Source organism: Parasteatoda tepidariorum, chromosome 5 (assembly GCF_043381705.1).
Source record: "Parasteatoda tepidariorum isolate YZ-2023 chromosome 5, CAS_Ptep_4.0, whole genome shotgun sequence".
NCBI lineage: Eukaryota > Metazoa > Arthropoda > Arachnida > Araneae > Theridiidae > Parasteatoda > Parasteatoda tepidariorum.
Window position 1 is genome coordinate 76033682 of NC_092208.1, and position 23089 is coordinate 76056770.

The 23089-nt window shown below is 27.7% G+C and overlaps 1 protein-coding gene across 1 annotated transcript in view; it reads left to right on the top strand.

Moving 5' to 3' along the window:
* The window catches only part of LOC107450306 (uncharacterized), a 29942-nt gene extending 16009 nt beyond the window's left edge, over positions 1–13933 (top strand). Inside the window, exons 3-9 of the mRNA XM_043047547.2 lie at positions 1513–1622; positions 3151–3271; positions 3742–3908; positions 4100–4193; positions 10019–10145; positions 12279–12586; positions 13258–13933. Coding sequence (XP_042903481.2) covers positions 1513–1622; positions 3151–3271; positions 3742–3908; positions 4100–4193; positions 10019–10145; positions 12279–12586; positions 13258–13933 — 1603 coding nt within the window. The remainder of the gene's footprint in view (positions 1–1512; positions 1623–3150; positions 3272–3741; positions 3909–4099; positions 4194–10018; positions 10146–12278; positions 12587–13257) is intronic.
* The last annotated feature ends 9156 nt before the right edge of the window (positions 13934–23089 follow it).

Genomic DNA, 23089 nt, shown 5'->3' on the forward strand with positions numbered 1-23089 from the left:
CGTCCGTCTAAAGACTCTCAGATAAATAATTAAATTAAATTAAATAATGACCGAATTATGAACGAAAAACAAAGTAAGATTTAATTTCTTAAAAATAAAAACAAAAGAATTGTGACATTCGATAATATATTTAGCTAATAATATTAAAAGAAAATTTTAAAAAATCTGATTGTACTCTCTAATAAAACGAAAAAAATGAATGAAATTCGCAAAACTTTCACATTTTTTTGAATAAACGTATTGATTGACTTATGTCCAAATCCAAATGACAAAATATAAGTCTTGTTTTAACTTTATTTCTAAAAATAAAAGCAACTCAAGATTTCTAAATTTTGAATCACTAATAAAAACCCATTAAATTATTAGAAGTTTTATCCAAAAAGTTTTTAATAAATTAAAATAAAAGAAAAAAGCCTAACAAATTTAATTACTTTGTACCTTAATTCTTTATGGGCGCCTTAAATTAGATTTCCAATAATTTTCACATTTAAAAATAAGAAAAAGTTTTGTTGAAAAAAAATTACCTAATTAATGATGAAACTCTTTATAAATTCTTTTCAACAATAGATTGCTTTCAGAACAAGGCAACAGCAGCAATCACGAAGCTAGTCCCACTGCAAATGATCTACAAGAAATGATATCAAGTCGCGACGAAGAAAAAAAAACTAAGATATGCGAGTACACGATATAGTACAGTCGAACTCGTTTATAACGAGCGCAAAGGGACCGTAACATGTACTCGTTAAATCCGAGTGCACGTAATAAACGGGTCCTTAAGACAGGCGTGCAACCAGAAGGGGGGGGGGCTTGGGAGGTCAAATGATTGAGTTTACTTAAAATTTAATTAATACTTACTTACTTTAATTACATTAATTAATTTAATTAAATACTTTTCTTAATTTAATGACAACTAACCCCTTTCCTCGCATTTCTTTATCATTTTGACAAAAAGATAAGACAGAAAGACTAGAAAGATGAGAAAAAAGATTGCAAGACAGAAAAATATTGCTCGCTAAAACCGGGTCTTGCTCGTTAAAAGCGACTTCTGTTCCATAGACTTAACATTGATCCAACCAAAAATTCTCGTTTCCCTCGGTAAATCTGAGCTCGTAATAAACGAGTTCGACTGTATTCTCAAAACTCTGGTTCTGATTCTACCGCTAATAAATCAAGGCCATTTCAACATAACGAACATCCCGAATCGGCATCGGAATGTAAGGGAAGATCCTTGCGTGTCTTATATCATTATATCGTCTTTCCTCGAAGACAAATCAGATTTCTGATGCATTGACTGGAACGAAAGTCGCTGTATTGACTTGCCAATATAGGCGTTAAATCGATTTATAGCCCAGTCCTAGTGTTGAGACACTCTGAAAGATCCTAGTTTATAGAAGAGAAACTATAGTATGTCCTATTCTGTACTTTCATTTGTGCTTTATTCCCTTTTTTTGTTTTTTTTTTAACTTCACTTTATTATTTGTTCTTATCTATAACTCTTTTTATTATTTTTAGTAAAGCTAAGAAACTTCTTGAGTGTGCAAGCAAGTGTACTTCAGGGAAATTTTTAAGTAACGGACTAGAATCTTTAAAAAATAGTTTGTGCTCCGAGTTATATATTGATGGTGAGTATATCAACACAACACACTTCATTTGTTTATGTGTTATGACTGAAAACTATAGTTGAATTATAAGTTTAACTTAAGTTATAATTTATTTTGTTTTATTTGACATTCTTTATCATTCATGGTTACGTTTAAGCAAATAAGTACTGTAATCTTTTGTTTTTATTTAATATAATCAAAAAGCATGTTTACAATGTTGCAAATGAAAAACAGAGCAACTGAATAAAAATTTAAAATTAATCTTTTTTTTTAAATTTAATTATAAAAAAACTTTTTATCTCAACTCATTCAATAATTACAAATAAATATTCTTTCAGAAATGCAATGCAAGCATTTAAAAATTGCTTTTGTTTTTATTTAAAGTAATACATATTGACATTTTCAAAAAACTGAAAATTGACTTAATTTCATTAGAAATTTCAATATTTTTTAATCTCGTTCTATTCAAACTAAAAGTAACTGAGCAGGCTTCTCCCAAACACATCCTGGATTGTTTGTTACTTTTCAGAGAGAACATATACTGATCCTCCCTGAGCCACAACAACAACAAACTAAAAGTACAGTACAGAACCCGTTATCCGGAAATCAGAAAACCGGAAAACCAAAAAACCGGAACGAAATTCAACAAATTTTCCGCCATTTTTTAAAAAAAAAATTTTTTTCATCATAAGATTTTAGGATTTTTCTTTCTTTTTTGAAAGATGTTTACCTTACCATCATTTTGGAAATAATCATTAGTGTATTACTCCATCGTTTTTTCTTCTTTTTAAGATTGTTTCCATGAAAAAAAAAATTTTTAGTTGGGTTTAACAATAAAAAAACGGCTTTTTGTAGCGATTCAGAAAACCGGAAAAATCAGTTATCCGGAATAGCGATGGTCCCGATCGTTCCGGATAATCGGTTCCCTACTGTATATAAGTAATGAAATATTAAATTAACAAAAATATTTTATTTTTTTAAATTAATTTTTTTTTTCGTAAAAAAAAAAATTCACTTGGCTGAACTAAAACTTATTTAAATATTCTGTTTGTTTTTTTTATTATTATTATTTGTGCTCTATACATAAGAAATAAAATTGAATCAATTTCATCACTTAATTCATTTTTTTCATTGAAATAAATTTGTTTGTCAGTTAATAATTAAATTTTGAAAGCAATCATTTCAAATCTTTATGAACTCTAAATGTTCTCTTTCCACAATAACATATATTTAAATATATTTAAAAAAAGAAAAGCGGTTTTCAAATTTTATCCAAGAAGTAGTTACTGAAAATCTAAAGTGTGTGCCTTAACATTGTAATCAAATCATTTAATATGAAAAATAAATCAATTTCTATTTTCTGTCTCTTCAATAATCTATTTCATTTGCTACTTAAACTGATAAGAATAATGATTAATTGATACTTATACTACTTAGAATGATTGAACTCAATATATAATTTAATTTAATTAACTTAAATAATACCTACATTGATAATAATGCTTCCATTTGAAAATATAAATGTATTTATCATTTTTAATTCTTGCAGATTCCACAAATGTTAATAAGTGCATATTCAAACAGAGATTTGCCATTTTATCTTGCATGTACTCCTATTCTAATTTAGAGGCAGAAGATCCCCTAACAGATGTAGGCCGATTAAACTGCAGGTATGCAACCAATAGATTGTTTTCTAAACAAATAGTTCTGTATGTAATTTCAATTTTGAATCATTGTGTAAAGAAAAATAATGATTTTTTAAAAAACAATGATCAATTTTTTTTAGTTGAATTTTTGAATGTGAGTAAGAGCATTATAGGTGGTTTAAAGTAATAAATGAAATATAAATAAATAACATTAATCTTTTCAACATTATAAACATATTATATCTAATCACATAATTAGTGTAATCGTGCCTCGACTAAAAATTTGGTTCAAACACAAACTGGGACTGACAATGTTATTAATGTATGTTGTCAGGTTATAGTTTTTTAAGAAAAGGCAGTGCCGCCATGGCAAAATCGCAACGACATTGTTGCAGAACGTTATAGAGTTCTTGCAGATTGATTTTACACTGTATCATAGACATCACCATGTGAAATGTTTTTGTGTAATGAGATTAAATTTTTATTTTGTGAAGGAAAAGTTTGGATGTGGGTTCCTGTAGTAAACTGAATGCGCCGTGTACAGCACGTGCATCTCATGTTTCAGAAATTATCCTGCATAATTTACTCAACTCTTTTCTGGATGAATGCCACGATTTTGACACCATGGACATTGCATACATAGCAGTAAAACCTCTTAGTGGTAAGATTTTTAATAGTTTTTAGCTCACTTTCCTGTGTGTGAGTGCGTGGAATCTTACTATCCAAATTTCTAAGTGGTAATATGTAAATAAATAAGACAGCTTTTATTTTTCTTAAACAATTAAAATAAAAATGCAAAATCTATTAGAGATACTTTAAAACTTTTTTTATTAAAATTAAAATTTTCTTTAGATTATACATTACTTGCAAATTGCATGGATGAAAACAGTCAAGCATTTACACAGTGTCTTTCGAAATGGTTGAACTTCAAAAATGATTCATGCAGGTAATCTTTACACGTTGTGCATATTTTAATATTGCTTCATTTAAAATGTGTTTACTTATTTTTTAATTACGATTTTATTTAATGTAGGCATAAAAGTCTTAATTTAGACTTGTTTTATTCTGCATAACTTTATATTTTATTCGGTATTAATTCATTATTAACTCATTTAATATCCATCTGATTAAAAATATGATTTGTCTGAAGTAGTTTTGTTTATGTAGTTACGCATCCACTGTTAATATATATTAGTATTAACTGCTATTAGAATAATAAAAGTATATGTTCAAACTGTAAGAAGTGTTTTGTAGCAGGCCTCAAACAAGTAAAAGTGGTTCAAATAAAAGACTGTACAAAACTTGCTTCTCAAAAGTAACTGACATTCATTTTATTTAAATCATAAATAATTATAGATTATTAGAAAGGATAATGATTAAAGATGATAATTAAACTAAATTTACACAATTTTTCTATGAAATGAATTAAGGTTTTTAAACATGCTTAGAAAAATTGAGATGTAGACTGATTAATTAGTTACCATTTCATTGAAGGTCTTTGTACACCACATTTTCTTTCCCTTTTTATTACACATTTCCTTTGTCTTTTCTCAACTTAACTGTTTCTATTTCCTCTGAGTTCACTCTCTCTAATTACACCAAAACGAACATTTCTTTCTTCTTTTTTTCTTCTTTATTTTTGGTCAAAAACCAAATTTTGGAAGTAGAAAACCAATCATCCTATGTAAAGATCTTATCAAAACCTAAAATATTTTTAACCTATTCTGATTAAAAAATGGGAACTCTAATGATCCACTCACACATTTAGACACAGCTAATCGAAAATTATCTTTAACTCCTTAAATTGGACTTTCCCCTCTGTGAGGGGAAAATGGACAGAAAACATAAAAAGGGGTAAATAAATCTTCCCTCAATTAGGTGCTGAACAAAAAAAAAAAAAAAAAAAAAAAAAAAAAAAAAAAAAAAAANAAAAAAAAAAAAAAAAACTAGAGCCCAAAATCCATTTAATCTTAACTCTCTCTCTCTTTCTCTTAAGTAAAAAAAAAGACGACGAAATGAATAGTTGAATTAAAATAATAATTTGATTAGATTAGAAATTAAGTTATGATATATAATTAAAGATATCTTCCCCATAGCAGAATCGCGGCGACATTGTCGCAGAAAGTAACGAAGTTCTTGCAGAAAGAGTTTGATATTGCTTTTGGGAAGTAAAAAATTTTGGTTTCGTAAATCCATTGTGTTACAATTGTATTTTAAACAGTTATTAATATTTATTTAGTGGTTTATAAACTCCTATATTCTTAATATGATGTTTATTAGAAAAACCAATTCTCGAAACAAAACACGCATTTGAATAACACCTTATTATAGAGTCCGATTCATGTGATTTCGTCGTCAATTTTTTTTCAGTTAGTTACTGCAATAGATTTCTCGATTGTTAATTCGTTTTTTTTTTTTTTTTTTTTTTTTTTTTTTTTTTTTTTTTTTTTTTTTTTTTTTTTTTNATTTTTTTTTTTTTTTTTTGTATGTGTGATAATGATTTACAAAATGCGAAAAAGGAAATAGTTTGCGTCTTTTCCTGCTAACATAGAATATCGTCTTAGAATAAAACAGTATTAGTATAGAATATAGATAGTATTAGAATGAAACAAATATTGCATATTCTATTAAAAGAATTTAAATGTAATTTATTTTATCAAAATAAGAGGTTTTTTTTTCTAAACACAACACTTTTGTCACTTTAAATTAAACATATATATTTGTTATTATTAAAAGTATATTGCAGAAAGATATTAGTGCTAGAGAGGTTTGTCGCAGAAAGCCCGAAAAAATTCTACCACAGGGGATATCATAACAAAAGTAATTTTATCTACTAGAATAAACAAAAGTCAATACAATACCTTTGAATAGCTCATGGGTTAGACCACTGCTTATCAGATGAAGTAACAAAGGTTCAAATAGCAGCAATAACCTGTCAGTTTGTTAGCCATGGTGCGTAGCGTTTTTAAAAGGTGCTTATTTTCGATTTTCGTTTTTTAAAAGCCCTTAAAGGTGGGGGTTTTTTTGTGTGTGTTTTGTGTTTTAGAAAGTGCTTAATTTTCCCTTTTCGAAAATGAGATTTATGAAAGGGACTGTTGATTTTCGCCACGTATTATGTAAAAACATGCTTTTCATATTTTTCTATTTAACGTTTTCAGAATTCATTCAACCACGATCAATTTCGGCGTACCGTCTGTCCATAGCGTATGAAATCGCCAATCATTTTAAAGGTTTGTTGAAATACTTGCATGGTCGCATGTGCAGTGAGCCAGGTTCGGTGAGATTCTTGCACTCTCATGTGCAACTCTGCTGCATTTTGCTAGATATTCTCAATTTCAAGCTTCATATTCCACCCTCTGAAATCGAACTGAAAAATCTCTCGACCATTTTTTAATGGCTAGTATAATCAAAAAAAGAGTTCTTTGTCAAATTTTAGTTATTTTATAGTGGTCATGTAAAGTTTTTCAAAATTATTTTGCATTTTGTTAGTGCTTAAAATATTTTTCGGAGCTCAAAAAGTACTTAAAAGGTGCTTATTTTTTGTTGAAAGATTTGGCTACGCACCCTGTTAACCTGTGATACTTGACTCATGAATTGTGATGTGCAGACTTAGATAAAATAAAAATCTTTCTGTGAACACAAATCTCAATTAAAAACCTATCTGCATTGAGTAACTCTTAATTAATTTCAACTCTTTTGTCGCAACCTCATTTTGGCAAATTCTTTTGAAAATAACAGATTTTTTCAAAAATGTTCAATTTTTATAGAACTTGGTATTGATTAATACCACAGGGAGGAGTTTGGTTAGAAAAAAAAGAAGCTAAAAATAAAAATCCAAAAATGTTGTGTGCAAGAAAACTTTCTAAATAATTCAAAAAATACCTGAAATTTAAGCGAGGAAAAGTGCATGTAGGAAGCATTTACCCACTGAATGTTATCAATGTTTCAATAAAAAATATCGATGTGAGATTTTATTTATTTAAATTTATGTGAATATGAATCTCAGCAAGTGATTTTTAAGTCAAGTGAATGTAATTTTCAACATTTAATTTTAAAATTTTGTAATTCCAAATCTTAATTTTAAAATCTTGTTAATATGATTCTCCATGTTTGATTTCTACTTTGCATGAATACAAATCTCGATTTTTCATATTCACATTTTAAATCTAGTGAATACAAAACGCGATATTTTATGGAAAATCGGGAAAATAGGATGCACTATGTACTATCTTAAATTACGTAAATAGGAATCTTAATGTATGACTTTTAATTATGTGAATGTAATTTTCAACCTTGTTTGCATTGCTGGAATGAATATGAATCTCAGTGTGTGATTTTTAAGTAGAGTGAATATGAATCTCGACATTTAATTTTAAAATCTCATAAATGCGAATCTTAATGTTTAATTTTAAAATCAGGTTAATACAATTCTCCATGTTCAATATCAACTTAGCATGAATACAAATTTGGATGTTTCATTTTAAAATCGCGTGAATGGGAAACTCAATTTTTCATAATCATGTTTTAAATATCATGAATACAAAACGCAATATTTTATAGAAAATCATAAAAATAGGAAACACTATGTACAATTTTAAATTACGTAAATAGGAATCTCAATATACGACTTTTAATTATTGAATGTAATTTTCAACTGTGTTTGCATTGGTAGAAAAAAGTGTAAAAACAAATTTTTTTCCCTCTATTTTACAGGGTTTGTAGCGTTTTTATAAACTGCTTAAAGGTGCTTATTTTTGATTTACATTTTTTAAAAGCCCTTAAGGATTCTTTTTTTTTATTCAGGGCTTGTAGAAAGTGCTAATTTTCTATAATTTAATTTTTTCTTTGCTGTGTCGATTGTCTTTCTAAATTACAAAAAATACTTGATTTTCACAATTTTCTCTGCAATATTTATCAGAAACTAGTTATTTTATCATGATTATATGAAGTTTGTGAAAATGTTTTTGAATTTTATTGATTTTATGTTCATAAATTTAGAACTTAATGATAGAAAAACATTTATTTTTAATCACTGCACATATCCTAATTATGAATTTTATTTGGGGGGGAATGATTAAAAATATTTTTTGAGTGCTTATAAAGTACTTAAAAGGTGCTTGTTTTTTGTTGAAAAATTTGGTTTTAGTAATAATAGAAAATCCCTGTTTTAGTAATAATAGAAAACTTTTTGGGAACGGCATTTGCGTCTATTATACAGGTCTAGTGACATACTACATATGAATGAAAACAGAAGATTTTTAACGAAACAAGGTTTATTGTAGGCTACACTTAACATAATGAAGCACGGCTACTCACCAACAACTATTTGCACATGCAGGTGATTCGTTATATTACTTGAGCGTGTACCAACATTAACAAGACAGAATGAGATCTAAAGCAGAAGAAACTCCGCATTTCATGTTTTTACTGTGAGCTTAGTTCACTTGAAAAGTTTTAATGTTTCTTAAATTCATCTGGTTTAATAGAGATAAGAATTAATTAAAATTTTATAATTGCAAGGGCATGTTCCTGAGGGACTGTTAACTATGTATATATATATGAGAAAAATCAATAATTTTTATAGGCAAGACTTTAAAAAGTATAAATTGAAGGGCACTTCACTTTTTTTATATTTAGCCAATACAGTAAGATATCTTATATGATTTAGATTTGAAATTTCAAAAAAATTAAATTGATCTTTTAATCATTTTAATTTTAAAAAAAATTATGACTACTTCATTGAAATATTTAAAGCTTTAAATTTGAATGAATATATACCCTGTAATAGATTAAGTTAAATTTAGTGGCATGACAGCCCATAGTCGGCCAAGGCCTGCTGAGTCCATCTCAGTTTTCTAAACCTTGGGCTTTTGGGGTGCAAGAGCAAAAGTTCCAGTTGGGTGGTCAGTGGAAAGTGGCTATAATAATTTACTTCTGGCTAAAAAGTTTAGTTGCAACAGATAATGTTTTCTCCTTACAAAATTATTAAAACTATTTTTTAATCATTTTTTTTAAAGAACCAATGAATCAAAATAAATATTAATGAACCACATAACATTTTATTAAAAAATTTATTAGGTGATTATTACTTATTTACATTCTTAATATGGATTTAGTTAGGTTGTCTTCGCTTGCTTAGTTCAGCTCTCTATGCATCTTTATTGATTCAATATGATCAATTATATTAATCTTATATATATATTTGCTTGGAGTATACATTTAAAAAAAAATTTATTTAAATCTAAGAAACACACCCATTAATTTTTTTAATAAAAGTAACTAATTGTAATTTTATATTAAATTGAATGCTTAACATGTTTAAATGCAGTAGTCATTAATATAAAGATTGGAGTGAGCAACTCCAGATTGAATATATTTAAAATTGTGCATGAAATATTTTTACGGTAGCTAAAATAATAACCATAAACAAGTTATTTTCACATGATTATGAAAACAAATTTTCAATTTTTTAATCTTATGCATTTATCTAAAGAACTTTCAACAATTGGAAGAAAAAATTTTGTTGATGTGCATAGCCGAAATATGAATAGTTTTAAGAAGAAGAAAAAACATTTTTAAAGAATAAATTCAATAATTTTTTTTTCAAAATTTAATTATTATCTTAAGGAACATTTTACTATGTCTGCAATTTAATTTCTTGAAATACTCAAAAATATTTTTTTCACATTAACAATTAGTTTTCGTTTTATTACTTTTTCCCAATTAGATGAATCATTGTGATTTTAGTATTTTTTTTATCTCTCTCTTCAGATCTATGAAGTTTTTTGTGAATTGTATGCAAGAGTTTGTTCACAACAAATGTAGCAGTCAGGAAAACATTTTTGTCCAGTTAAGTCAAATGCTCCTGTCAAATATTCATTTTTTCTCTTANTCCACGGTACTTGAAAAACCTTGAAAGTCCTTGGATTTGGTTGAAAAAAAATCAGGGTCCTTAAATGTCCTTGAATTCTGCCATAGGGTACTTGAAAAGTACTTGATTTTTTAGGAATTAAAATACTACTAATTTTTCTTACAGAAGAGTAGTAAAAAATAAATAAATTCAAATAAAAATTATAGAAAATTCTGATAGATGCAACTTTTAATGCTTGGAGTGAAAAGGGATTATCGAAGATGTAAAAGTTTTCTCTCCTAGACTTTTCAGACAGATTATTGTTCATCTCTCTGATGTTTTGAAAGCTGAAGTTTCTAGCAAATTTTAGGTTTTGTAGTCATAGTTTTCGAATAATATATAGTGTTTAATTGATTTAGAAATATGTTCAATGTGTTAACTTCATTATTACACCAGGTTAATATTGTTATCCTATTTGTTCTTTTAATTTATGTACGAATGATAATTAATTTTTTATCATCTATAATCAAATTTTTACATTTAGTTTTTACTACTAATAAATAAAATTTAGTTCTACAAGTTTGATTATGAATAAACATTATGATTCACATTAAACTAATTCTTGATTTACGGATCGGAATTCATATAAAATGTTCTACAAATTGCGGTTTAATTGAAAGTGATTAATGGAACGCATATCTAATATAACTTTAAAGTAATTTGCAAATTATTCATCAGAATTCATATTAAGGTATTTTATAAATTATGCATGATTCTTATTAAGTGATTTATCAATCACACATCATGATTTCAATTAGTTATTTCTGAATCATATAACATGATACAGATTAAAGTAATTTCAGAATCATGCCTCACAATTCTCATTCTAGTAGTTTACAAATCACGCATTGCGATTCACAAAAGAGGGATTCAAGAATTACCACCCACAATTCTCATCAAAATGATTTAAGAATCACACATAGCTATTCTATATTAAGCACCTTTCGAATCACAAATTGCAATTTGCATCATAATGAAAACTATTAGCTAATCACACAACAGAATTCACATTAAAGTGATTTATGTATATCACATTGTGATTTATGTGAATTTTGTATAATTTGCAACTCATATTATTCAGATTTTAGAAACACCGCAATTCAATTTCAATTTACAAATCACTCATTGTGATATGTGATTTACGCAATCTTTGAGACTTACTTCACCTTTTTTATAATTTTGATTTACATATAGTATATCTAGATCCGTATAAATGCGGTTTAAAAATTACCCTTAGTGAAAATTATGCGTATTCACAAAATTTTAAAAACCACGCTTGACATTTTATGGATATATTTTAAAGAAAATAAAGCTCGGTAAGTCCTAGTTAGCTATCTGTGAAATATAGTTCTACAATAGATTTTATTATGTTCAAAATAGAGTACTGATATTCTGAAGTTACAAAATAGAAAATTTGATATTAAAATTGAAACAGATATGTTGAATGGATATATTGTGATAATTTATCTAATTATATACATTTCCTGTAACCTAAAATTTGATCTAACATATTAAAAAAAAAAGGATTTATATTTTAATATTGTGTAATTACATAAATTTTTTAACAATTATTTACTATGTTTGTTTAATGTAATATGCATTATACATTCATTCATTTTCATTAATTCTATTTCACTTCATGAAATTTTTCATGAAAAGTTTCACTGATGCTAGTTTTTAAATGTTGGCTAGTATCCTATGCCAATTGGAGTTTTTTTTTTTGTCTATTGGAATTTTTCAAAATGATTTGAAACAGCAATGTAACTATCAATCATTCATGGGGTCATCTTGTTTCACAAGTGATGGATATACCTTCTTTTACTATCCTAGTGATCCATTTCCCTACTAGAGATGAATGGTTTAATTCTCCTCGGTGGCTTAAAGGCAAATGTCTGATATGGTACACTGATGGTTCAAAGATTGGTGCCAAATCAGGAGCAGGAATTTATTGCTCCAATGACGATACCAAACTTCATTTTCCCTTGGGAAACTATGCCACTGTTTTTCAGGCTGAGGTCCATGCCATTATCTTGTGCTGCAAGATATGCTTAGACAAAGGATATAAAAATATGACTATCCGCATCTGTCTTGACAGTCAGGCTGCTCTCCTATCACTGTCAGGGTGTAAATTCTCCTCTTTGTTCGTGTGGGAATGCTTCTCGGTCCTATCTATGTGACCTATCCACTCATAGCAGGGTATCCCTGCATTGGATACCTGGACATATGGGTATCGGTGGAAATGAGCTAGCTGATGAAGCGGCACGAGCTGGCTCTAATGCAATTTTCTTGGGCCCTGAGTCTGCACTGGGAATTTCTCCCACTTCATTTAGGCATCCATATTCAAGGTCTATGGCAAAATTGCCCATGAGCAATGGCGCACTGCTGACGGTCAGAGACAAGCTAATGAGCAAAATCGTGACTGTCCTAGTGTACGCCAAAAAGAGCTTTTAAAACTTAATAGAAGATCATTGGTCTTCTTACTGGACACCTCATCCTCAGGAGACACCTATACATAATGAGAATAGAATCCAATTCTCTCTGTCTGGGTTGTCATCTTGAAGAGACATCACAACACAATAAAAAAAAAATTTTCTTTTGTCAACTAAGCATTGTGATTTAAAAATATACAATTTCTGCTTCTATGTAATTGTAAAATCTGGTTGACATGTACTTAAGCATATAATAATAATGCCGAATAGGTCCTTGAAAGTCATTGAAAAGTCCTTGAATTTTTTTAAAAAAATTGAGTGGGAACCCTGCATAAACAAGTTATTTTCAGATGATTATGAAAAAAAAATTTCAATTTTTTAATCTTATGCATTTATATAAAGAACTTTCAACAATTGGAAGAAAAAATTAGAAGAAAAATAGCCTAAATATGAGAAGTTTTTTAAAAAAAAAATTGTAAAGAATAAATTAAAAAAACATTTTTTTTTAATTTTATTATTATCTTAAGGAAAATTTTACTAAGTCTGCAATTTAATTTCTTGAAATACTCAAAAATATTTTTTTCACATTAACAATTAGTTTTCGTTTTATTACTTTTCCCCCATTAGATGAATCATTGTAATTTTAACTTTTTTTTTATCTCTCTCTTCAGATCTATGAAGTTTTTTGTGAATTGTATGCAAGAGTTTGTTCACAACAAATGTAGCAGTCAGGAAAACAGTTTTGTCCAGTTAAGTCAAATGCTCCTGTCAAATATTCATTTTTTCTCTTACTGCAACAATAACTCAGAATTCCTTTTAAAACAAGGTAATGAAGTGTTGGACGAGTCTGCAAAACATCCCCCTCATGATGAAGAAGACGTTAAAATAACCGGTACCTTTTCTAGTATTTTACCTTCTGGCAAAACAGACAAAAACACTCCTGATAAAAATGAATTTAAAACATTTGATCCACTTCACCATATAATAAACAACACCCAAGATCTACATCTTGAACAGTCCTCTAAAGAAAATAAAGCATCTGTATTACATAGTCAGATATTAAGCACTTCTGAAGCAAAATCTTCCAATGAACCCACTGAACATCAGCCTGGGGAACAAGAAGACCACAATAAAAGCGATTTCAAAATAGAAAATTCTGAGAATTCGGAATCGAAATCTCCTTCTAGTTCTAATTCACCTCCTAACTCAAGTACTCCAATAGTAATTCATAAAACCACTTTTATAACTCTAACGATTCGTGGAAAGAGTAATGGAAGCAATGTATTATCTGTGATAATGTTGATTGGAATGTGTTTGTTGAGTTTATTTTTATATTCTAAATTCTAATGTGTTGTGTTCCAAGGGTGAATTAAATTCATATGATGTATAGTTTAGTTATGTACACAAACTAACTTCTTGCACGAGTTCTTGCAAGTCTTTGAAAGCTTTACAAATTTTTTGTTTGTAGACCTAGGCAATTTTTTTTAAAAGACGAATGTGATTATTTGTATTTGACCATTATTTTTTAATTTGTGTAATCCTGCATCATCCTCTAGTTTCATAATCTAAGTGTTAACTTTTCAGTAATTAGGGAAAATTCATTTTATCTTCGGTACATCAGTGCAATTAACCACCACTACTGTTTTTATTAATTTATAAACTAGTATGTTGCATATAATGAGTGTCCCAAAATGACCAATAAATCAAGGAATAACAGAAAGAGATCAGATGTAAATTATTTGTTCTGCATAGTAGATGGGAATATTTGTTATCATCGAGTTGCAAAATTAGTTGCAAAATTTAGTTATTAGCAAACTTAAGAAGAATTAGGAACTGTGAATCTCAGACCATTCTATTTGGTATATTTTCTCCGGCATCTGTTAATTTGTACTCCGGTTGTGGCTTGTTATTGTTTCAAATAAGGATTATTTTAAGTCTTTCAAAATCAGAATCTTTTGATGAACTTTGTTACTATTTTTTAAAATCGGAGATACTCCCCTGAACAGAACTAAACAAATTCAACCGTTTTTCTTTGATTTTTCAAATCTTAGGCCATTTTGGGATACTTTTTTTTATTGAGTTAGCCATTCTATGAAAGCAATTGGCTAAAGACTAGCATAATAGGAAATGTTTGTGTAATCACCATCTAGAGCTATACGAAATCAATGTGCAAGTTTTGGTCAGGGGTAAATATCACCCCAAAAATGTGAATCCGGTCCCAGAATTCAATATCAATTCTGCTCCTCCTTCTTGCTTGCAGAGATTGGCAGTCAGTTTCATTTGGTTTCGCATTCTAATAAGCAAAACATAACTGATTATTGTAATGCATCCTATTTCTGTAAAATAAATAAATCCTGGTTAATAAAAAATCAGGCTCAATAATTCAAATTTTTATTTAAAACTTATATGATAGGCTTAATTAATAGTAATTTCTATAGTGTGTCTTTTTTTTTCTTCTTTTTTTTCTATGCCTTTTTGCTTTGTTCATCACTTTTTTTAGAAAATTCACTTATCATTAATTAAAAAAAGAAAAAATCTATTTTTCATTTAATCAAATGAAAAAAAAATTTCTCTCTCTCTCTCTTTTTTTTTTTTTTGATTTTTTTTNTAAATGAGGGGGGGGGGAAATCTCTTTACCTGATGTGATCAAAAATTTTCTCCTTGCTGTTATATCAGATGATAAAAATATTTTATAATCTGTAAAATACCCAAAAATATTTTGTAATATGTATAAAGGAATGAAATATTTTTTTAGTATAAATGAAGGGCAAAAGTTACCATTAGAGACAGGGTTGGCAGGTTTTTGACATGTGACAGCTTTTGACAGTTTAAACCGTCACGTCAAAAACCTCACTGTCGAAAATGTCAAAAACCTATATTCATATGTGAAATTTAATTAATACATAAAATTTATATATTTTTTATAAAGGATAGTGTTTCTAAATGTTCTAGAAAAAATAATTTAAAATTTTGAAGAAACACTTATATTTTGAATAGTAACCAAAATCTTGTACTTTTGAAAGCTCACATCTTTTGTAATATTATGTATTCATTTTCATGTGTTATTGAAAATCTGCAGTGATATTATTAAGAAATTTATTTATAACCAAATTTAGTGTATAGTATAGATTATACTAAAAATTAGACATTTTTAAAGATAAACATTAGCAGTTTTGTANAGACTTTGAATGCATCAAGGACATTGCAAAAGTACTTTCTGGTGATACTACAGTTGAACTTACCATATCTCCTACCATGGCAAGTTGTTTTAGGTACGCGCCCATAACTTCTGTCGAAGTAGAAAGATCCTTCTCTTTGTTTAAAACTATATTGACTGACAGGAGACAAAATTTCTCTTTCGAAAATTTGAAAAAGCATCTAGTTGTGATGTGCAACAACAACCAATCATCAGAATAAATCTGCATACAATATTATTGTAAGTACGAGTTTTCAATTTTTATTTCGCACCTACGCAGTTGAGTTTTTTTTTGTGCAATTATGTCCACTTCTTTTGTACTATTGCTACGACAGTCGAGTGAAATAAATATATGTAGGTATACCGGATACTTCTAGCAACTTTTTTTATACCTTGGATACCTATATGGGCTTTTAGGCATTACCAACTACCATTTTGCTCCAATTTTAAGTGCCTATTTCAAGCTTTTTAAATGCCTTTTTGCATTTTTTATTGCCTAAAATTCCGGGCTTTAGTAATCACCATCTAGAGCTACATGAGATCAGCATTCAAGTTTTGGTTATGGGTAAATATCACCCCAAAATCTAAAGCTGGTCCCAGAATCAAATATCAAATCTGTTCCTCCTTCTAGCTTGCAGAGTTTGGCTGTCAGTTTCATTTGGTTTCGTCTTCGAATAAACAAAACCTAATTGATCTTAAGCTTAAAGAATCTATCTTTCATTTAATGAAATGAAAAGAGATATTTCTCTCTCACACTCTTTTTTTTTTTTTCTAATGAGGGAAAAAAATCTCTCTACCTGATGTGATACAATAAACTTTCTCCATGCTGCTGTATCATATGATGCATACACAAAAATATTTTATAATATGTATGAAGGAATAAAATATTTTTTTAGTATAAATGAAGGGGAAAACTTCCACTAGAGATGAATAAAAAAAATATCTCTTTAGTTAAATGGAAAAAAAGCTTCTTTTTTTATTTTAGAAAAGAAAAAAATTTAAATTTGTTCATTTGGCGACGTTGTTCAGAATGTTACAGAGTTCTTGCAGAAAGAATTTTCTTCTAGGAAGTAAAGAATTTGGATTTCTTTTTAGCAGAAATTTTTTTGCACATGAGAGGGAAATAAATGTTCGTGATTTTTCTATTCTTATTTGAGAAGATTAAAAAATATACAATAAAGTAGTTAAAAAAATTCTGCAGGAATGGTGAAAGATTTTTTTTTCCAGAAATCAATCTTTTGACACGCTCATTTTGCACTGATATTCTCATTAATCTATGTGGTATTTCAATCATTCTTACAACAGTTATGCTTCAACAAAAAAAAACTCATGATTTAAGTGAATCAATCACATTTGTTCTTAATAACAGAGCTGCAAACGAATATACAAAGAAAACCAGAAATGGACGAGTTGGTGATTACCAAAAGCTAAAAAGCGTGTGATTTGAATTGCCCGCTACTGGTCTTTTCTCCCTAATTGGTGATTAAGGAGGTTGAATCATTTCAAGGCATGACTCTCAGACCAAAAATGTATATCAATCCCTATATCAATTAAAAAATTCAATATTTTTAAATGTTGGCAGCTTAGGTGATATAGTTCCTAGTCTGAAATGCTTGTTTTTATTATTTGTGACGAATTGTTTTTTAACATCAGTGTATTGTAAACTTGGAGTCTTAATTTGTGTACATTAAATGTTTTTAGTGTTTGGTTTATGAATGATTAACTGTTAAAAAATACTCAATAATATTATATTGTAAACTTGGAGTCTTAATTTGTGTACATTAAATGTTTTTAGTGTTTGGTTTATGAATGATTAACTGTTAAAAAATACTCAATGGATTATATTTAAAGTGTGTTTCTGTATTAGTTTACTCATAAATGCATTACAGTATAATCTATTTTAAGTTTAAAAACCTCAGTGTGTGTGCAGTAAAACCTGTTTAAGTTTGTTAAGTCTCATTACGACTTTCGCACATGAGACTATTAACAAGAAATGAGTTAAGTTTTTTAAGAAGTTTTAGAAAATTTATTTAATATAAATTGTGAAGAATTTATGTATGAAAAATTCTCATTTATATGTATTTCATAAGCAATGTATAAAGTAAATAACGGATAATATTAACTAGTCAGGGTTAAGTTTTCAACAGAATAAAGCACAAGTAAAATAAACTGATAATTTAAAAAAATATATGGAAGTGTCCAATCACGAATTAAAAAACAAAATTTCGAAGTACCAGTTTAAAATAATTCTTCTTCTGAGGCCCAAAACTTAGCTTTGAATTTAAGTCTGTAGAAATGTTGTTTACTGTGGCTGAAACGTCTGGATTTTATGAAAATTCCAGATGATTTTGATCTGTAACTATTTTAAAGAACTTTTCTGCCATTAGTATAAAAAAATAAAAAGAATTTAAGTAAATTAGTTTTACTTAGTATTTTCTTTATTAATGTTCAAGTCTTTTAATGTTTCATTTAAGTTTCAATATTTATAACTTTTCTTTAAGTTACAAATATTGAAACTTATATTTATAATATTCTTATATTAGAATGTAAACAAGAACTTTCACATATAACATTAAAATACTATATTATATATTTTAAGTTTATAATTTACTAAAAAATATTTCCCCTGACTGCTTAATGTTTTCCATTTTTTTAAGTACTTCTTTTTCAAAAAAAACTTCTTAAACATGTTTTACTGTATTAATTTTTTTCTGAATTTGTGTTCATTAAACATTATTATTCAGTATAAATCAAAAAGTGTTTATTTTAAGTGTGTTAGGTTTAAATTTTCCAAAGAATATTGTTTAATGTTTGCTTTTAGAAGTATGTATTTTATGCTGTTTTAGTTAATGCTTTTCTTTGCATGCATGGTGATGTTTGTAAATTTTCATTATATCATCAAAATATATTTACTTTATCACATGAAGACTAATGGCGAAGAACGGTTTATATCCATTAGAGATGATTCTATAAAAAACTAATTTTAAGTTATGAGACTGCTCGAGCATACTATTGAAATTTTAAAACTATACACAAATATCACAAGTATCTGTTTACATTCCCCAAAAATTTCGAAACAAAATTTACAATTTTCGATGATGAAAAAAAAAAAGAAAAACAACTGTTTTTCCTCTAAATTCCTCTCTCATCAATATTTCCTATATAGTATTCTCATCGATTTCTTTTTTTCTTTCCTCCACTCATTTTCTTTTCTTTGGTACATACAAAATTTTGAGGTGAGGTAATTAATAAAATTCTTGTGACTCCTGACTGCAAAAAAAACTTCAAGAACTGTATATCTTGATGTTTAACAGCATTTAAGGAGTCATTAGTGCTGTAAAGTTTTCTTCTGGGGTTTTCTAAAAATTCTTTGGCATCATTGTTTCCCGAGCGTACAGACAAAAACGGCTTTTTCCCAGCACGGATTACCTTTAATTTGTAATAACTTTTGGGGAGAACCGAATTTGTCAAAACTTAGTTATCTTCTAAATGCAACAGATTGCAATTTAATGGTCATTTTTATGAATAATGGACATAAACCATTCTTCTCCCTTAATCTTCATATATTAAACTATACATTCCTTTTCATTCTTGTATATTGTTACATTATTAATTTATTAGTTTTTCATTTTAACTTTATTCATCATTATTTAATTAATATTCCCTATAAAGCAGTAAATCTCTTTATTTTGTTTCTGGTTTTTATTATTGTTTTAGAGTGATGATATAAAGTAATAGTTAAAAGAAGCAATATTTTTTTAAAAAATATATGATTGTCATTAAACGTTGTTTCTGTATTAATTCAATTATTTGGTTATGGAACATATCTGTGATCACTTGTAGTGAAAAGGTTAACTTGTAGGATGTTATTCAAGTTACATTACCATTTTTAGAACTTAAAAATTAATATATTATTTTTGAATAATTATAAAACTTTTTATAAATTGAAAACAAAAACTCAATATTTCCATGGAAAGAAATTAAATTTGTTTTTCATGTATAATATAAATACTATATTTTTGTTTTGAATTTGATGCAATCCGAATTGTAAAAAAATTTTCAAAGAAAATATTTGGGTAAAATTTATTGTCTATTAAAAATTTTTTTTTTTTTAAGGAAAAAAAAATGGTTCTCTTATACATTGTTAGTTTGTTAGAAACAGTGACAGAATAACTGGTAGGAATATAAAAGTTACGAATTCACTGCTGTTGCTTATCCTAATTGGTCTAGCTAATAGGCCAGACCAGCTAATGAGTTCTTATACATTCAAAAAATCAAAAACAAGAAGAGATCTTTACTTCAAATCTTCTCTCTCAAGTCCCAGATATGAGAGGAGATGATTGGGTGTGAAATTAAAGTAATGAAAAAACGGGAGATTTTACAGCTCCTGTTCGCCAAGTGGCGTGGAGCACGGTGAGATTGAAGATTGACCTCACTCTGATTTCACCTACTAATTTCAGCCAGGTACAACCATTGTATGACTTTCATGCCTAGGTTGGCCCTACCAGGAATAGAACTTTCAAAGTCAATTGTGCATTCTCGACAGTCGGAATTTATTCATTTAGCATAAAAAGCAAACAATGTTTTTTAATACCATTGTTGCAAACAATGTTTTTTTTAATGTTATGGCAATGTTGTTAATGTTTTTTTATTGTTATAATTTGACAATTTTTCATTTAACAAAATTCTTTGGTTGATATTTGTTATATTATATTTTTTAGTTATCTTAAATAGCATTTATATTTTGTCACTCTATGCATTAAATTTAAAACACCATTAATTCAGTTTAACTTTAAGATGCATATTTGAAATTACAATTTAATCACTACAAAGTTTTGAGTCTAATTAAATTTTATGTTCATGATCATATCTTTCTCATTGTTTATCTTTTCTTCATTTGCATTTTATGAACTTCATTCATTCTCTTATGTAATCTCAAACGATGCTGATGATGCAGATTTTTTTCCCCACTGAAATAGCTTTTAAGGGAAGGAAAGAAAATATGATGTTTTAATTTTAAGTAATATTAAATAAAACATACTAGTGTATGTTAAGTTAAATATTTTATTACTTTGCATGATTCACATTTATGTTCAGTTCAAAAAAATATTATTTTTGTGTAAGTAAATATTGTGTATATTATTGATATAAATATTACACTCAATAGTTAAAAATTCATCTCTCATGCATATCATAATTATGTCAATGATAGTGTAGTTTTTCTGCATTTGTGTCTTAATGATACATAATTGTTTCCTAGAGTTGACTAAAGTGGATGTTTTTGAAAATTATTGATAAATCTATGTTCTATGAAAACACTTAAGCATTTCTTTATTTTCCTGCAGGGGCACTATTTAAGTATTAAGAATCATTGTTTTGCATTCACATATTGCTATTTACTTTTATAGTTTTGTCTGTATCGAGAGAAGATATTGCATTTATTTTATGTTCCTCATATGAAACAAATATAATTATATATTTTTTATGTTTACAAGTTGAGTAAACAATTTAAATTTGCTAAATTGATATGTTTAAATATCAAATTTTAATGCAAGATAAAATTCTTAATTGGAATTTCAATTTTTTAAAATTTCTACAAGTTTTTGTTATATTATATTCCATTCTATTAAAAAACTAGTCAATTTCCCAATTTTCATTGAAGTATAAGTATCATTCTTATTATTTCATTTTAATGTCATAATTGCTTAAAATAGATATCTGTTACAGCCAATAATGCAAGAACTCAGAGGAAAAACATGTTAAGTAGATTTGTACAAAATAAATAAATGTGAAATCATGTTAAATAACACTTAGTTGTTAGAAAGCACACAAGTTTCTGCAATTAACTTATGATCAGGTTTCAATGTAGAACTTAGTGCCTTGTCTTTAAATAAGATGGTCTTAAAGTAAAAAATGTTTTGTAATCAATTTTCTGATGGTTTCTATTTTTTTCTAAAGCTGATTTTCACGAATTCTTTAAAAAGTAACTTAGCATGTGCTTCTCCTAAGTTCTTCATTTAATATTTGTATAACCTTATTTTTGTTTATCGCTAACAGTAAGGAATTGATCTGTGTAACGGGTATGTTGTTCTTTAGGTGTTTAATTTCCTATCCTTGTGGTTTTACTCAGAAGACAAAAAAATCTAGGCATCTTTTTTTAAACCCTTTCGACTAAGCTCAGCTCTCTTTGTGTTATCAGGGTGCGTAGTGTTTTTAAAAAAGTGCTTATTTTTGATTTACGTTTTTTAAAAGTCCCTTTAAAAAACGTAAATCAAAAATAAGCACTGGTGCTTTTTTTTATTCTGGGTTTGTAAAAAGTGCTTAATTCTCTATCTTTTAAAAAGAGATTTTTTCTTTGCTGTGTCGATTGTAGTTCTAAATTACAAATAGTACATTATTTTCACAATTTTCTCAGCTATATTTATCAGAAACTAGTTATTTTGTCATGATTATATAAAGTGTTTGAAAATGTTTTTGAATTTTATTGATTGTTTATAAATTAAGAACTTTAAACGATAGAAACAGAATTTTTATTAATGCACAGATCCTAATTATGATTTTTCTTTAAAAAGTTATTACAAAAGTTTTTTGAGTTCCAAGAAAATACTTAAAAGGTGCTTATTTTAATTTATTTTTTAAAAAATCTGGCGATGCACCCTGGTTATATGAGAAATGAGGAAATTGTTAGCTTGGTGTCCGTTACTAACTTAGCACTACCCCTAGTACAAATTGTGGAAGTTAAATTTTTGATCACTGCTCATGTTACCCTTGAAACAACTAAATAGCAATCAACTTAGATATCTCATAATTTTTTTTGGAAAATCAAATTATGAAATTTTTATTTATTAAATACTAGCTGTTTTAAAATCGACACTCAATTTTTTAAGGTGGTTGTGGCCGAAATAGACATTAACACCTTCGACTTAACATTGGTGAAATTAAGGCCTAGTTTAAGTTTGCATAATAGTTTTATTCTCTCTATATAATTAAATTGTTCATTCCAATTGTTTTGACTGCATTGATATTCTAAGAGCATGACATGTGACAGGCACCTCATATTGTTCTCGTCAACGTTTTCGCAATTATTTCAACCCCAATCTATTTCGGCGTACCGTCAGTTCGTAACGTAGGAAAACGCCATTCGTTTTACATGATTCAAAATTTCATGATTTTTGACAATTGTCAAAAACTTGCCAACCCTGCCTAATTATGATATTTTTGTGCTTAAAAATATTTTTGAGTGCTTTGAAGGTGCTCATTTTTTGTTGAAAAATTTTACTACGCACCCTGTATTAATATAATGCATA